At 33.9% G+C, this 18,715-nt stretch overlaps 2 protein-coding genes across 2 annotated transcripts; one reads left to right on the forward strand and one right to left on the reverse strand.

Moving 5' to 3' along the window:
• The first annotated feature begins 3,994 nt into the window (after positions 1-3,994).
• LOC115962918 (transcription factor MYB86-like) lies at positions 3,995-5,894 on the forward strand. Its single transcript, XM_031081798.1, has 3 exons — positions 3,995-4,435; positions 4,546-4,675; positions 4,793-5,894. The coding sequence occupies exons 1-3, from the start codon at positions 4,303-4,305 to the stop codon at positions 5,643-5,645; spliced, it is 1,116 nt and encodes a 371-aa protein (XP_030937658.1). The 5' UTR covers positions 3,995-4,302; the 3' UTR covers positions 5,646-5,894.
• Positions 5,895-16,314: 10,420 nt separating this feature from the next.
• LOC115965348 lies at positions 16,315-18,588 on the reverse strand. The gene has a single exon (XM_031084543.1). It carries the CDS (start codon positions 18,462-18,464, stop codon positions 16,569-16,571), a length of 1,896 nt encoding a protein of 631 aa, XP_030940403.1. The 5' UTR covers positions 18,465-18,588; the 3' UTR covers positions 16,315-16,568.
• Between the last annotated feature and the right edge of the window lie 127 nt (positions 18,589-18,715).

The raw sequence follows: 18,715 nt of genomic DNA on the forward strand, positions 1-18,715 counted from the left end.
TTTGTCGGTCATGGTTACGTCTATTAAAAGCTCCAATCATTGAGAGTTTATTTAATTTTTTTGGGGGATAACTAGAATTTGCTATACTCAGATCAAAATTGAGGAATGTGTTAGGCCACGTGGCTATATCAAGTATAGCCTGGATTTTTTCTTGATCAAAATTGAGTAATCTGTGACTTTTTGGTGCATGCTACTTGGTAGTTGATTTAATGGGCAAAATTGTTTGATGTAATTTTATAAAGGGAAATGCTAACAAGTGCAAATTCTGGAGACAAAGTATTAATTTTCTGCGTTGTTTTGTCAAAAAAAAAAAATCCCTAATTTTGATAAATTGTGATAAATATTTTAAGTAATATGAATATAAAGAAGTTGATAATTGATAGAGATATTAGCCTTGGTTGAAGATTAATAGAGAGGCTTTGTGTTGCGCTTGAGACTTAAGATTTTTTTTTTTTTTGGGTAAATTAAATTTTGAACCCTTAAACTCCCATATTTTTCCAAATTAATCAAACACTTTAAAAAAAATGTTTCAATTCAAATCATATACCCAATTAATTAAATTAACATCGTTAGTGAAAAATGTTTAAACAAAATGATGTTATTTAGTTGTTTCAACACATATTTGAGTCATCAAAATGATATATTTAAACAAATATGATTTTATTTGATTATTTCCTCATTGTTATAACTATCGAATTATAAAAGATAAATAATAAAATACGTCTATATTATACATGGACATTATTTTAATAAAAGTAACAAAGAGTCATTTTTTTAAAGCATTTTTCATTAATGGCTTCATACATAATGAGTTTATGGTTTGGATTAAAATGTTTTTGAAATTATAAGGCTTAATTTAAAAATTCTAAAACTATGTAATTTAATTTGAAAACATCCTTAAATTATGTGTTAATTTTAAAATAATAATAATAATATTATTACTATTATTGTTATTTGTTAAGTATGTAAACTAAAGGGTAGTGATATAGTGAATGGGACATTGGGACCATACCATTATGTTTGGTTGCATGCACTTTGGAAAAAACAAAAACAAAAAAGGAAAAGGAAAGAAAAGAGAATAGAAAAACAAAATTCAAAAGTTTCCTACACTTTTCAGGCCGTATTGGAGGGGAAAGCGAAAAGGTCAAAAGCAAAAACATGTGATTTCGTTTTCTTCTTTTGCCTCATTAATTTCCTTCCTCTTTGCTTCTTTTATTTCTTCCTTTAAATGAGGAAAAGACTTCATTTTCTTTTATTGCTTTACTTTTCCTACACCTTCATTTTAAATAAAAGATCTCGTTATTGGATTCTCTTAAGATATTTGTTAACTAATCATTTAAAAAAAAATTAATACAATTTTTATGTAAAATATAAATATTTGTTAAAAAAATCAATTACTTTTTTTTTCACATAAATTTCTTTTATAAATATTTATTAAACAAATGCTCTTAGAGCATTTGTTAAATTTTTCCTTCAATAAATGGCAGCTAGAGTATTTACCGTTGATAAAAAGGATCTTGCTTAGCACACTAGTGCTCTTGGTTAACCTAGTCTCAATGTGGGTCCGGTTTATTAGTCTAATTAATAATAAGGGCAAGAGGTCAAAAAAGTAAAAGGAAAATCAACCATTACTTATGAATAATTATGATTAATACGTATCAACTTTTCACTTATACAAAAGTTAAAAATGTGTTATTCAATAATAAGCAAGAGTAGTGTTGTCTCATCAATAAGGAAATTGGGGCAAAAAAATGAATAGAAAAGAAATAAAGTTGACATCTAGTTTGTTATACACGATTAACCTTCACATTATGAGTCTAATCACATAATTGAAAAGAGGAAGTTTTAGGTGTTCTATTTAATCCACAAGTCAGTTATGTTCATAAGACTTTTATCCTTTGATTTGATTTTAGATTGATGATTGAAAATCAAAGTAAACTAATTAATTTGGAATAAGAAGATTTTTCAAATAGTCCAATTTGATTTTTGGTATCGATTAACCTTCGCAATGCTCAAATGCCAAGATTTACAAAGAACTTGACAAATAAATGTAAAATTTTTACAAATAAATGTAAAATTATGGCTTGAATTCCGATCATTCATGGCACGGGTGTTGAGAAACCGATCTTCATAGTTCACCTCAAACCCACCCCCCCAACCCTAAACGGACCAACCAATGTACAACCCTAGGTGTAGACTTGGGCCTTTAGGACTTTTTTCTTTTCTTTTTTTGGTTAAAGGGACAGACAAATAAATTGATGCCTCAAAATTAATGTAATGAAGACATTTATTTATTATAATATTAAAGTAACACTGTCAAATTTTTTATCACTAGGTACTAATGGTGGTCCCACATGTGTAAGAATTATAATTGGGCCTCGTGGACTTTTTACCCTATAAAAAAAATTTCCTATATAACCCAATATTCATTTTCTGAAAAAAATTTGTTCTCACATTTGAGAATGCGATATTCTGAAAAAATCCTTCGCAAGATACATTTTTGACTTCAAAAATGCACCTCATTCTTCTACGACTTAATTCCCATTTAGTATTTTTTTATTATTATTATTTTTTTTGATAGGACCCATTTAGCGTTTTAGTTTACTTGTAAGTACAACAGCGGTTAATAACCTATGTTCAATGCAGCGGCAATAACATATGTACGTAGTGAAATGTGATGCAATTCATCCTAAATGAAAAGCTAAAGAACAAAACTCTGTTTTACTCAATACAAAGAACTGTACGTATTAGGAATATTGTAATCCTATCTTTTTGATTAAACTATTGATAAATTATACATACTTCAATCCATAAATCTCATCTACCTAACAGTGCCAGTTTGTAAATTGTGTTTGCAGATTAAGTATGATCATTGCTCATTATTACATGACAGATTGAGCTTGTTACTTGTTATAGATATTAAAACTTATTAATCTAGCTAAAATAGAATGCACTTACAATACAAAGCTTATTATGGTAAACCCAAAAGGAAAGCTACTAAAAACAGAAAACAATGAATATTAAAACTTTCCAGTCCTCCTTATAAAAAAATTTTAAAAAAAAAAACCTTTCCAGTCCTTTTATTTATTTATGTTTTTTTTGGAAAGTTATTATTTATTTATGTTTTTTGGAAAGTTATTATTTATTTATTTATTGGTTCATTCTATATTGTATCTTTCGATACAACCTTAACGCAGCCCTGATCTTACAAGAGTCAAACATTTGCATGGAGCCCACGCACACTGTGTCGGTCGACGTTGAAATACTCATTACAGGGAAATCTGTAGCTCAAAAATTTTACATGTCCTCGAACTCAAATTATTATTGATTTTTACATTAACTCATCAGTTACATCACTTTGATATATTTTCATAATTTACCGGTTCAATAATTGTGAAAAATATTATTTATAAATTACTGAGTATTTTCCTAAACTTAAAGGCAATCAGAATGCATTGCATTGCAGCATGGAAGGTAGCTGCCAAGAAGGGTAACTTTAAAGTATGAAAACACATATACTAAAAGGCCATAGGGACCATGAGGGAAATTATAAAAATGTCATTCAAGCTCTGATTTTTGTTTTAAACATTGAAGACATTGACCAGAGATTTGTATTTCAGCGTTAACGGCATCCAATTATTTCTCTAATCAAATATTAGCTCCAAAATCATATTAAATATTCATGGTGGTTAGGACTCATTTAAGTTGGAGGTTCTAAACAATTAGTAGCATGCACCACAAATATGATTAAATTAATGTGTTGAAATTATTTTTACTCAGTAATAAATGGACACAGAAAGAGATTAAAAAAAAAAAAAAATACTATCTGCTATGAGGTTTAAGCTTTAAGACACAAGGAACTTAGTGTACTTGTTACTGTTATTAATGTAAACATAAACATATAACTGTATTTTAACTCACAGCTACACGTTTATGGAATGGTTCTCGTTGGTATTACTTTTTTAATTTTTCTACAGAGAGATATCTTAAAAACCAATCCAGTCCAATGCAAAAGCAGAGCACCGGATTTGCGTAAAACCCACTTGATTGCTTCACCTTCCTCAAGCCTCTCTCTCTCTCTCTCTTCATAACTTGAATTCTAAGTATGATTTATGCCTCTTCCCTTTAAATTATAAGATTTTATTCTTGATTTTTCCACTCTTGAAACATAGACATATATTAATTCCCACACCTCTCAAAACATTTCCCATGTCCAAGAAGTGATTATATATATATATACTTGCAAACTGCCTTACATAACATTGTACACAATCCTTGCAATAGTCTTTAGCTGCTAGCAGAATGGGGCGCCATTCTTGCTGCTTGAAACAAAAGTTAAGGAAAGGTTTATGGTCTCCTGAAGAAGATGAGAAACTGTTCAATCACATAACAAGATTTGGTATTGGTTGCTGGAGTTCAGTCCCTAAACAAGCTGGTAATATTTCAATTCTACATCAACTTTGTAACATCTTTTTCAAATGGTACCTAAATAGTTACCAAGCCTTTTGGTATTCAAACAATCTTAACTGTTTTGGTTTCTTGCAGGATTGCAAAGGTGTGGAAAGAGTTGCAGGTTGCGATGGATAAACTACTTGAGACCCGATTTGAAGAGAGGAATGTTTTCACAGCAAGAGGAGGATCTCATTATGAGTCTACATGAAGTTCTTGGCAACAGGTATATATATAAGACTATTCTCATTCAAATAGGCATCAGATTTTTATTCCTTGAGACAATAATGGAAATGGGTATTCAATAATTTGAGTTTTAATAAACTATTTTGGTGAATTTCAGGTGGGCTCAAATTGCAGCACAGCTACCTGGGCGAACAGACAATGAGATAAAAAACTTCTGGAATTCATGTTTGAAGAAGAAGCTAATGAAGCAAGGGATTGATCCATCCACTCACAAGCCACTAAGCAAAGTTGAACCAAAGGATGAGAAAAAATGTACAGAAACAACATGCTTTCAGTCTCGAGGACTTCCAAGTACTACTGTATCAACTATGGCTTCACAGGGTGGTCCAGCATTTCTAGTTGATGACTCAAATTACTATGATCATAATGGACTAACAGAAGCTTCAAGAGAGCTTTTCATGTACAAGCCAAGCTTTGATCCAATGTCTTACTTTGAGTTCCAAGCGGGTGTCGATTCAAATGGATATACTTCAACTTTTGTACCTGATCAGAATCATCACACAAATATCAAACCCGACATTGACCAAAGCCAATTTGATACAAATTCCAACTATGGTTTCACTTCAATGCCAAGTCTGACCAATTCTGATCATGGAAACTTATCCGGCGCAGAGTTTTCTGATAATTCAGGTTCAAAAATGAGCTCCTTTTTCATGAACAATGAGGTGAAAGAAAGCTCTAGCAACAGCTCAAACATGAGCAGCTACGCAGGGTTCCCAGTGAATGATATTATGTTAGAAAATGCAGCCTATTCATGGGATTCAGATACCAAGTTGGAGTCTTTGTTTCAGTTTCCGGCCAATGAGATAAAAACTGAGGAATTGAAGGCAGGTTCTTGGCAAGAAGGTCAGCTTCAAGCTCACAATTCCGTAGATTTCGGTAGCTATCCATTAACGTCACTTTCAGAAGATCTAACAGGAGCACATTTTGATGTTTTCCAGCAGATATGAACTGTAAATTCTTTGTTTTTTATTTTAATTTTTTTTTTTTCACTTTTTTTTCCCTACATAAACCACAATACACAAACATGTTGATAGTACAGGGAATTTCAACTTAAAGTTTGAGATGGAAGTCTTTGTTTTTTTTTTGTTTTTGTTTTTTTTTTTGGTTTCCAAGTAGGTTATAATAATAATCCAGCTGATCTTTCTTTGAGCTTTGATTTGTATTTGTTTTCAGCAAATTGAAATAATGTTCTTGCAGATTATGGTTTTGCGGTCCTAATCTTTCCACCCTGTCTTAACTAATATTTATCGTTGGTATTTACAGTTATATAGTGCTTTTCCATGCCTTTCATTTTACTACTGTTTAACCTAAACCACTTTTTAGTCCCCGGCAAAAATTATCTGTACCCACAAACAGAAGCAAAGGCTTGCATTCTTTTATTCTCTCTTTTTTGTGTATTTGAATTTGACCCTAAACCCATATGAAGTTAATCATTGTTATTTTGTACAAACATATATTATATGTTGAATGTACATATATGAGATAGGTGGGGTAGGTTCAGATTGTGATATATTGAACCGCTGGCAGAGCTTAATTAATAAGAATATCCGGGCCTATTGTCTATAAGATTATGCTGATTTTCTAGCATATGATCCAACTGCGGGCTCCAGATTCATCCATGCATTAGAGAGTCCTGTCCTTTGCATTATTGGAGAGAGAGCAAAGTGGGGTCTAAAAACAGTAAATGTGGATTAGTCCCAATTGGATTAATCATCTTTGGTTTCAATTGTATTTGGATGCTTTCCACACACACGGCTTGCAAAATGGGTCCTAAACTTGATATAAAAATAGTCAGCGCCATAACTTCAAAGTCTATATAGCTTTTCCAAAACTTTAATGTCCTTTGTTTCCTTTCGCAAAAGATATCTAAACAGAAAAAGAGGACCAAGACTTATCAGAACTACAACGATGTATCACACTTTAGATCACTATTCCCTATTCACTAGTTGTGAATCACAAAAGGCTGCATCAAATTTGGTCCCAAAAGACAGCCAAAAAGAATGACTTATCCGATCTAAAGCATAAACTTGAAAAAAAAACCGGTTAAATTGTGATAAATTACCACTTATCCTAAAAGTTTAAACGGTTAGAAAACATGAATTTAATTATTTGACTATCATTCTAACAGAGTGTGGATCTAGGTGTTATATGCTTGACCTAATCTTCCAATACTCCTAACCATATGCTTAGGACCAATGATGGTTCTAACTTGATATGTATTCCAAAGACGTCCATTTAAGGAGGTCATTGTTGGATGCGATAATACAACTTTTAGTTCTTGTGACCAATATAATACCTAACAAAATTACCAATCTTTGATCTCTATTAGTACCACTGCTTCTTATGAACCTTACAAGTTGTTTTGGAATCGTGACGAGTCAGCCAAAAAAGGTTTTGAGGCTTCCAAAGTTGGAATACGATATGATGGACAATAACAAGTCACACAAAACTCATAAACGTGTTCATATATTTTGATACCAAATTAATGGTCCTGCACGGCCACTATAATAGACCTGCATTGAAGCAATCAAGAGGTTCATTATAATTGAGGTGGTACTAATTTGTTTGATGCTGAAAACACCATGTTCTAAGTAACAGTCTAGTCACACTTTTTTCTTAAAAATTTCTGGTCTAAATTGCATACAAGAACATCTTAACGACTGTAAAAGATGCTTGCAAGTCGCAAAAGTCCAAAACCAATGTGCTTAAATAGAAATTCATAGGAAACTTCTTTTAAGAACTTGAAGTGTGCCGACATTGCTATAAAGCAAACGTTGTTTATAATACCATTTGAGGTTTTGAACCTGGAAAAAAAGGTGGTGTTTGCCAAATTATACTTCAACTTTAAAAGTGAAAGGTTTTATAAAGAGAACCAGATTGTGGTGCATGTTTTCCTTCTTGGTCAAATTAATAACGGTGCCCGACAAATGAGTGATTTTTCCATGGTTTTCCTAATGATAGCTGTTTGAGATTTTTCTCACCATCTTCATCACCGACAGCATGACTGAGTTTTTCATCATTTTTTTTTTTTTTTTTTTTGGAGAAAGATCCAAAATATTGAGTTTATACCGCAAACAAGGTTCAGTTTAGTAACTCTGCACGGAAATGTCTGTTACACACACCGCCCGTCAAGCCGTTACACACAAAATTGTGTGTAAATTTTTTCTAAACTGAAATCATGATTTCAGCTTAACGTTTCATTATCGAAGTTAGATAAAACTAACATTAATTTTATAATTCTTTTATAGATACACACTTTGTCATAACTTGCATATTTGTTAATTTATAATAGAAGTATAATTCTTACACGTGAACTACCATTAGTACGTAGTGATAATAAATTTGACAATACCACTTTAACATTATAATAAATAAATGTCTTCGTTACATTATTTTTGAGGCACCAATTTATTTTTAAAATTTATCATATCTCTAATATTACTGCTAGAAAAAATTAAAGACTAAAAAAAGCAGTGATGACGAGGTTCACCGTACATGTTGACATCCATCTTAATTGGCCCACATCTTTTTTAAAGAAGAATTTGGCCCACACGGTACAAATAATTTCCTTGGCCAACATCTAAGGGCCAATGAACCTAGCATACAAAATTTGAGTGCAAAATCAATGCGATTCTATTCGTTGATGTACCTGCCGCCCAAGTTAGGTCTGTCAGTTATACTTAAAATCTGGCCAAGACAAATTCACCTTTGACTCTTTGAGCAAAAATTACACAGATCCGATGGCCATCTCCTTCCAAAGCTTGTGAAAACAAAAGAGAATTCTATCAAATCCCCATTATAGTTGCAAAACACTAACATTGGAATGTACAAAGAGTGTGAATTTAAACTTTAAAACAATGAGATACTAACAAACACCCCTAATGATGAAGCTAACAGGTAATAAATTCTGTGGCATAAAAAGTCAGAAGGAAAAAAAAAAAAGTTTTTCTACTCATTGGTTGAACTTAAGATCACATGTAGACCTGATTCTGAGAAATAATAGGCCAAAAAAATAATTGGGACTATAATTGCGGGTAGGATGTGAATATATTTCTACAATTGTACCAATATATATTATGAGGTTCATACACACAAAGGGATTGTTACTAATGTCAATTGCCTTTTTCAGTACATTCAGGGCCTGCCGCCTATATAGCATAATGTACCTTGGAGCTCAGTCAAAGGGAATCAATCATATGGGTCATTACTCATTAGAAATAAACAAAAATTTAACTTTTTACAGAAAACAAAGACTTCAAGAAGAATTATAATCCAAACCTTAGAGTAGTAATAAATTCTATAATGAAAGGAATAAAAACATGTTCAAGGTTTTTAATAATGGTTTGTTAGTAATGATTTTGTTCAATACAGTTTTACAACTTCTAACCTATGAAGGATTGGATGGACATACATTCATGGTTCTTTAAGGCCTCTACGAAAGCATTTCTCAACCAGATTTTGCAGTTTGGCAATGTGGCTTAATAATAATAATGACCCTAAACGTGTAAGGGTGAAAGGGAAGAGAAACTTAAGAGTACATAAAGCTGTTTCTTAATTTGAAAGTTTTTATTATAGCTTCTCATCAAAGATATATAAGCTACCTACTGACAACTCAAGGAAAGTGTTTTCACATCCCAATTGATTGATTGCCCCATTCGTCAATCGAATAAATATATCTTATTAATTACACGTTTAATGATTGTGTGCTTCCCATTGTGATGAATTAAGACACGGGAATCGCTTTCTGCTCCATTACACATCTAGTTTAATACTTTGTTTTAACTAAGTTAGGTGGAACTGGCATTTCATAGTTTTTTTAATAACTGTGTTCCTAGTCTCTTGCTTATATTTTCGGCATCAAAGCAAGGCAAAACACTGAGAAGAATCCAAATAAGCAAAACAGAAATTAAACTAACAACATCTAAGTTGTATTGTATGTATTTCACCAGTTTCTCTAACTTGAATGTTTCCAACAATGGAACATGGTTGGAGATACTAACTGAAAATGGAAAAAATGATTTACATTTTGATAGGACTGTGTTTATTGAAAAGTTAAGTAGCAGCCTCAACAGCAAACTTCTTTGGCTCTATGCAGCATCCGGAAAGCAAAGGTCCTTTCTTGTTTTGACTCATTAATGACATAACATCACAGCCTTCAGCCACAAAATCCTAGGAATTCAGTATACAAAATGCAAAGTACCAATAACATAACAAATTGGGCTCAAGGGAAATTTGCCAAGAGTGTTTTTTTACTATTAGTTCTCAAACATTTCCCATAGTGGCTGCAATTAGTCTGCAACTCACATCAGCTTTACTTAAAAATAAATTCGAATCTGCAACTTGCACCTACAATGCAAGCCTTAGTTACCATAGTTGTCAAAACTTGAATCGTACGTATCATGAATCTTTTTTTTTAATGTATCGTGTATCTTACGACACGCATACATTAATAAAACTAGTTGATGTCCCGTGCGATGCATGGGCACGATATAAATTTATTTTAAAATATTATATAAGAAATTATTTTATGACCATGCAACATAAGCTCCTCCTTTATTGATTATTTCCTTACATGGTTAAGATAAATAAAAAGCTAATATGAAACGTTGCAACATATTTTCAAAAGTAAAATAAATTCAATCAGTGCTCTTATGTCTATCAAATATTGATATGCATGTTGAAAAAAAAAAGTCATATAGTTGACAGGGCTTCAAAATTGTGAATCCTAGTTGTAAGGACCAGATTTGGGATCCTGACCCAAGGTATAAATGGATTTAGGCCCAAAAAGCCTAAAACAATGAATTTATAGAGAATGGGTTAGAAAATTGAGTTTTAGTTAACCAAACAACAAGTTAGGTAGGCTTGATGACAAAATAATGAAAATACACAAGTGTAAACTGAAGAAAAAACGTTCTTGGCGAAGTCTAGGACACTGGTTCTTATATATATTATTCTTAGGTAATGTTACAAGTCTGATTCTAGATTGCTACAATGTTTCTTTCTTGATTTTTCAGATCCCTTCCTCATGGGAGGTTTCTTATATTATATAGCTCCCTCTAGATCATCTTAATCCTACACTTGTTTACTTGAGTACCCGTCCCATCAAACACCCTCTTTAGCTTTCTGTGAGTTGTGATTGTCAAGGTAGCACTGTTCAGGGATCTTCTCCACATAAATGCGGCCAGAAGAGAAGCTGTAGTGCATTTAATGCGGTGGTAACAGTTTTCCCTTAGATATTTTTAAGTTCCCATCACCCTAGTACGTTTATGATGCACGTTCCTGTCGCTGGAGCTTCCTGGAATGTCACCTTAATTATCAAGATACATATTGGAGTTGTTCCCAGTTTATCCGAGGAGATGCTCCTTCTCGGACCACCTTCCACTCATTTCCTACTTATGAGGCTTTAGACTAGAATTACCTATAACTATTTATTCCTCCTCGGACAAGGCCTAAGGCCCAATATACACTTTAGGCCCTTAACCCTACACTAGTCATTTTGTAGAGTTTGCAAAAATCGTAAGTGTTAATGTAACTTTGACAAAACATCAAAAAGAAAAACACATATGGGTAATTTTAAGAATTTATTTTGATCAAACCTCTATCAAATAAAATATTTCTTTTTAATCACTATCATGTTTTATGAGTACATCAAGGGTGACTATACTTTAGCCTAAGCGAAGATTCAATACACTTTTAGGCATTTCACAGTCATACATATAGATACTCTAACCAAGCTAATTGTTGAATTAGTACAATCATGAACAATTATTAAATTAATACTTGTAAGCTCAGTTGTATGCTCATCCAAGGCACTGACATTTGCTGGGAAGATGTCTCCCAAATTCTTGCATAGTAGTTGTAGTAGCAACATCACCATTAAGCCCAACAACCAAGTGTGAAAAAACCATTTATAAGTGAAGGGGTTGATCACCGTAAACATTTATCATTTGAACTACTTTCCCAAGCACGGTTAAGGTTTAGTACCATTCGCCTATTAAGTCTTTCTCTATTACAACTATCAATATCATGGATCATTGCTATGTCATTACGCTTTTTGCTCCTATGACTTCCACCTCCAAATTTCTTTGACAACTCTATGTTTGTATAATACATCTATGCAATCTTTTTCTTGTACATGATCATACGCCTTCTTTGGAAAAGGTATTTGAAAAATACTTCCTTTGTTTTTTTTTTTTTTTTTTTTTTTTTTTTTAATAATTTTTTTCTTATTAAATTATAAACTAAAAACTTCAAATGAATATAATATTTTCGGATTCAACAAACAAATCAATTTTTTTTTCTGTGTGTTAACAATTATTATTTTTTAATTTTCTTTCTTATTGAATTGCAAACAATTTATAGAGACAGCTAAACTAAATACTTTAAATGAACATAATATTATGGGATTGAACAACAAATCAATATTTTTTCTGTGGGTTAACAATTGGTTTTTTTTTTTATTGAAGTATAAATAGTTTTTAGAGAGCTAAACTAAATATTTTGGGATTCAACAATAAATAAATAAATAAACTATATAAGAGGAACATGAAATTTTGAAAATGATCATACTTTTTTAAATGAAATGTAAATATTGGGAGAGAAATTATAGAAGCATAACTTTTTGATTCCTAAGAAGACGGGGATATATAAAAGAATAGATTTTACAACATGCAAAGCCTTTCACCTACACGTGGGGAGGGTCAAGCCTAGGTCATAATATGTAAGGTAATAAATATGATTGAGCTTTTCATAAGTTTTAGTCTATTTTTAAAAGGTAGTCCATTGTTTAGAGTAATTGTCAATAATAGCCCATATTTTATGTAATAGTAAAAATAAGTTATTGTGATTTATTGGGTAACAGTTAAAAAAACTTAATGAAAGAGGTTAAAAAAGCTAAATGCAAAATTAAAACGCCACATGGCAAGAGCTCATGCACTCTTGCATGAAGTCTCTTCTTTTATATATATATATATATATATATATATATTGATATTGATGATTGATTGATGTTTTGTGAAAAAATTATAGATACACATATATAAATGAAATACTTATTATGAATTTGAAACACATGCAACTAATAACTAATTTAATTATCACCATCAATATTCTGTAAATCTTCTTGAAGACATTCAACATCAAAATCATCATCAAGCTGCTCATTTATTTTCTTAACTTTTTCCAAAAGTTTGGCAAAATAATTTTTAATATTATCATCTGACACTTTCAAGCATGGTTTAACATCCTTCCAAGTTTGTGCTAGGTGGTTCTTCATTCGTGTAACTCAACTCTAATATTTGTTTCACAAATAGTTGCATTTAAGTTTTAGCCTACTTGTCTTATCATCAATAGCACGGATACAATGATCCCAAGTGAGATCCTTTTCCCGACAGATAGGAACACATGAATTTGTATAATCAATCAACTACTTTTTATATACCTAGAAAAATTAGAAAAACTCATTTGTAGAATCACACAAATAAAATATATATATATATATATATTAAATTAATTTTTTATAAGCCACTTTACTATATTAAATTAAAGTAGCTTAATAATTTTGATTAAAAACAAGTAAAACAACTTTTGGGCTCAAGCTAAGGCCCAATTTTTAGTAAAAAAAACTCAATTCAAACCCATATGTTTATATCGTCTAATATATATGATTCTTACCATATAATATTTGAGACTTACTCACTCATTACACTTAAAGACTTAGTACGTGAAAATTTTCACTCTCTACAAATACAATTCATATCAAACGATTTATAAGCACTACTAATACGCACTTACAACACAATTTTTTGGCTACGATACAGAATGCATCGTGTATCGTGCTATATTAACAACTACGTTAGTTACCGGTTACAAATAGAAGCTAGGTTATCAATCAATTAACATCAGGTTTGGAGTCGGGCCATCATGGATACAAAACTATAAAATTGAAGTTCAAAATCATTGTGGTTCTCTATCTTCAGTTTACAGAATTTGAGAATCACCAAGGTCTTCAAGAGTATAAAGTGCGTTTCCCTAGTCATAGGCAAATTCATCAAACTATTGCATATGGCATGAACCACATGAATCAACTTACCCAAAAAGAATTGAATAATATGAATCAGGAACTCCAATGTGAACCACATGGAACCCTCTTCATTAGCCATGAATGAAACTGAGTACCCCTCTAATGCAACAAACCGAACTGCCTATAAAAAAATGTAAATGGCATTTCCGCCACTCACTTTGGTTTTAAGCTTCTGCACACCGCTCACTCTATGCCAAGACAAATGAACTTTAAACCGTTCTTTGAGATATTTCAGGAAAGGGCATGACCCAAAGTTTCTCAAATCAGTCTTCCTCGATCTGGTCAGTGCCGGTGAATTTACAAGATCAAGAGAAAGCAACTTTTGATAGATGATTATGAGAGTATTAGAAGTACAGAATGAAAAAGATCCAAGCCCAAAAAGAGTAGGTTGCGACAATGCACAAAGTATTATCAAAGCATCAACTTTAGTTATACAATGTTCAACATAGGCAGACCACTAAAGGTGAAAGTAGAAAAATAGCCAGTGGCAAAGGCAACACACTAAGCACTGTAAACAAAGAATCAGAACGCAACATGATCCCTACAAACTGGAGATTGATAGCATAATATTGATAGAATTCTAGTCAGATAGGTGGAGGCAAGTTTTCGAAGTGCAAGCATATATGAAATAAAATATTGTTCCTCGTTGAAAATCGGCTGGTTCATTTCTTGGGCAAATTCGAATGACATTGTAGTTACCAGGGAACAACATCATTTGCATAGTAAACTAAACCTTTATGAAACTAACTACATTAGTAACCACAATTTATACAGGCTGAAGAAATGCAACCAATTGCACATTATATTAATAAGATAAGAAGAGAAATTGCCAGAACTATGCCTAACTAAAATATCAAGCTTTGCAGTAGTATCGTGCTTAAATGTTTGATGGCACCTGAATAGAACAAAACAGAATACCAACAATAGTTGCCTCAGTCACATGAAATTAACGTAAGATAAGCTTCAAAATTCTACATGACCATGACAAATAATCTGCAAGCTTGCATTGAACATTGCTCAAAAGATGAAACAGAGATTGTTATCTGAGAGCAGCCCATTCAAGTCAGTCTGCAAAGAGCACATAATAGAACCAGATCCATAATAACAAAATCAATCACTTATAACCTCACTTTGAAAAAGTTTCTAGCCACTAAATAAGATCATTTTCATTGCAAGAGAACAAACACATATCAAGTGTCAGAAAACAGTGGAGAAAAAAACTGTGGAAATTCTTTAAGAATTCAATAGCTAAATTCGTCAAATTATCCACAAACAATTACATGTACATTCGAAAACATCAACTCATATAATGAAACTCAACTAGTTAACATGGTTACATGGGGATGATGATTTAATACCGTGAATCATGAACCACTTCTTACATAGTCAAATTTCGTTTTTTTTATTTTTACACTGTAATAAAGCATCGTTCATATGTTACAACTTACAACTTACAATGTAGTACACACTCTCATTGAGGAATTGTTCCTGCAGCAAACATATTGACATTTACAGTGAATAAGGCTGCCTATGGGGGATGAGGAGCTCCAGGCTGATAAAGAGTGAGGTGGGTGGTCCATTTCCTTCACAATCAATTCCCTCAATCTGGTCAGTGCCAGTGAATTTACAACATCACAAGATAGTAGCTTTGGATTGGTGTTTATGAGATTAGTCCAGAGTGAAAAAGAAAATCCTTGGCCAATAAGAGTTGGCTCCGACAGTGCAAAAAGTATGATTAAAGCATCAACTTTAGTTGTACAGTGTTCAACATGGTTAGACCACTAAATATTAGTAGAAAATTAGCTACTGGCAAAGATGACACAATGAGCATGATAAACAAAGAATTCACACACAACATGATCCATACAAACCAGAGATATATAGGCATAACACAAGAATAATATTGATAGAATCTCTGTCATGAAATACAAAATACTTGGAAGTAAGCTATGGAAGTACAAGCATATATGCCATAAAATATTGTAGCTCATTGAAAAACAGCTGGTTCATTTCTTGCCCAACTCCAAATGACATTGTAGTGGAACATCATTTGCATATTAAACCAAGCTGTGATGAAACTAACTTCACAAGTGACCACAATTTATACTAGTTGAAGAAATGCAAACAATTGCTCATTATATCAACAAGAGGAGAGGAACTATTATCAGAACTATGCCTAACAAAAATATCAAGCTTGGCAGTCATGCTTTAACGATTGATGGCAGCTTAACAGAGCAAAACAGAATAACAACAATTGTTGCCTTGGTCACATGCAATAACATAAGATAAGCTTCAAACTTTTACACGACCCTGATACAAACAATCAGCAAGCTTGCAATGAACATTGCTCAAAAGGTGAAACAGAGATTGTTATCTGTTATCAGCCCATCCAAGTCAGTCTGCAAAGAGCACAAAATAGAACTAGAACCGTAAAATAAAGATTCTCTTGTTGAAAAAGTTTCCAGCCACTAAATAAAAACCGTTGTTATTGCAAGAGAACAAACGCATATCAAGGGTGAAAAAACAGAGAAGCAAAAGCTGGCAATTCTTTAAGAATTCAATTGCTAAAATCCTTCAATAGCTAATTACATGTACATCAGAAAACATCCATTCACATATGAAGCACAGTTACTTGGGGATGATTATTCATATCGTGAACAACCACCTCTTACATAGTCAAATTTTGTTTTTCATGTGTTCACATTGTAAAAAACAATCATTTCTATGTTACAACTTACAATCTAAGACACACATGGACTAATTGTTCTCGCAGCCAAAACTGTCGCATTTACAGTAGATGGGGCTGCATATGGGGATGAGGAACTCCAGGCTGATAAAGAGTGAGATGATCCATGGCTTTAACAATCAAGTCCCTCAAACCAGGATTTTGAGCCACGACAGAACGAGCAGCCCCTTCAAGTGCATTCAATGCCCGTGCTTGTTCAAGAGCCTTACTATTACCAACATTCAATGCAAGATAACACAACAACACAACTGAGTGCATTTGAGCCCAATCATTGGCCCTCAAAAGCTTCATCAGCGGTGGAACCCCATCGAACTCCAAAATCGCCTTGGAATGCTCCAAGCAATTAAAATTCTCGGGACACACAAACTTCTTCAATGCAATAGCAGCCTCCGTCGCCACATCCACATTCTTATTCCCAAGCTGCAAAACCAAAGGACCAATAATCCTCGTCTCCCTAGCCGGAAAAGTCCTCGCCAAACACCCAATAGCTTTGATCGCCGGAATTTGCAATGTCCAACTATCGCCATCTTGAATCACTCTCAACAGTTGATCCAACACTGCCTTAGCAGGCGGAGAACTAGGCTTAAACGCGGCACGCCTAAGATCAGTATTATTTTCTGCCACAGCAGCTATTTCCATAACTGTCATCAAACAATTCAACTGCAACTCATCCTTCTCGAACTCAATCATTTTCGCCAAACACAACAACCCTTTTGTCTCCGTGATCTTTCGACTATTCACTAAACTACCTTTGGATAACTTCCATAAAGCCTGGGCACAACTAACTTTGACTTTTTGTTTGACTTCAGGTGTCTCATTATCCCTCTCTTTTCTAATATTACTACTATTATAATGATAATGTGAATTAGTAGTAGAACTACCACCACCACTACCACTACCACTTCTACCACTTCCATCTGAATTATACGAAAACGACCCCGTGTGATTGCTTTTCAATGGTTGTGTTGTTTGCCCAGCTAATTGAACTAAAGAGTGAATTGTAGTCTTACCCGACTGGAGAAAATTCGGGTCGTCGAGAATCGTATCCATTGCCAGCGAGGACACGAGAGGTCTGGTAACGTTTTCTCTAGCGAACTCCTCTTGAGCCAAAGGGTCGAGCTCAGCCATTCGAGCTACTAAATTCGCAACCGGGATTTGAACTTTGATCGTAGACTCGGTCAAAACGTGAACAATTATCGGAACCCCATGCGTGTCCACCACGTATCGGACACGGTCCCGGTTCGTGACGATATTGAAAAGCGCAGTGGCGGCCGCGATTTGAGCTTCAACTGAAATCGCCGAATTGGGTTCGTTGCTGTTGGCGTTGTTGAGCAGCTTGAGAAGCGGCGGGACCCCACCTTCGTCGACGATGATCTTCTTGTTCCGATCGTTGTCTTTGGCCAGAGAAGCGAGCTCGAGAGCCGCGTCGGTTCGATCCTTCGGCTGACCCATGTGAAGCATAGCGGTGTGGGCCCAAACCCACGACAGAATCGGGTCGTTGCTCGCTATCGGAGGCAGAGAAAGGTTGGTCCCGTTATCGAAATCGTAGATCGAGAGCAGCCACTTCATGTCGCCAATGGAAGACTCGAGAAGGTTCGAGACCTTGCGGAAGTCGGCCGTGGTGGTGATCGAGAACACCTGTCGAAGCACGCCGCTGTGCTTGCATTTTCGAACCAAGGTTAGGGCTCGGTCGAGATTCTTCGCCACGTCGGCGACGATTCGACGGATGGGCTGCTCGTACAGAGTTTGATGAGACTGCGAAGCTGTCCACGGGAGTCGAACTGCCGCTCGAAGCATCTGGGAGAGCCGGTCGACTTGCTTTGCCAAGTCGAGACACTCGAGTTTTGATGCCTCGGCTTCTCGAGCAGACTTGCTCACTCGATCGGCTAGTAGGATTGGCAGTGAGAGTACCTCTTCGAGACTCTTTTCCTCAGCCATTAGATAAGGAAAAGGAATGATGATGTTAGTTTTTTTGACAGATCGAGAAAGCTTATAAGTGTTTCAGTGACGCACACTGCCAGATAAAGAAACTAGGTTGTTTGTGGTTGCGCGTGATTAATGAATAGTAAAATAATAAAATAATAATTCTCTGTTTAATTAAGGGGATGTTTGGTGTGGGTGTATTAAAAAAATTGTGAGCAAAGAGTGACAAAGAGTGACAACTAGTCAACTAATGACTGGTTTCCAGG

Source organism: Quercus lobata, chromosome 10, assembly GCF_001633185.2.
Source record: "Quercus lobata isolate SW786 chromosome 10, ValleyOak3.0 Primary Assembly, whole genome shotgun sequence".
In the NCBI taxonomy this organism is placed as follows: Eukaryota; Viridiplantae; Streptophyta; class Magnoliopsida; order Fagales; family Fagaceae; genus Quercus; species Quercus lobata.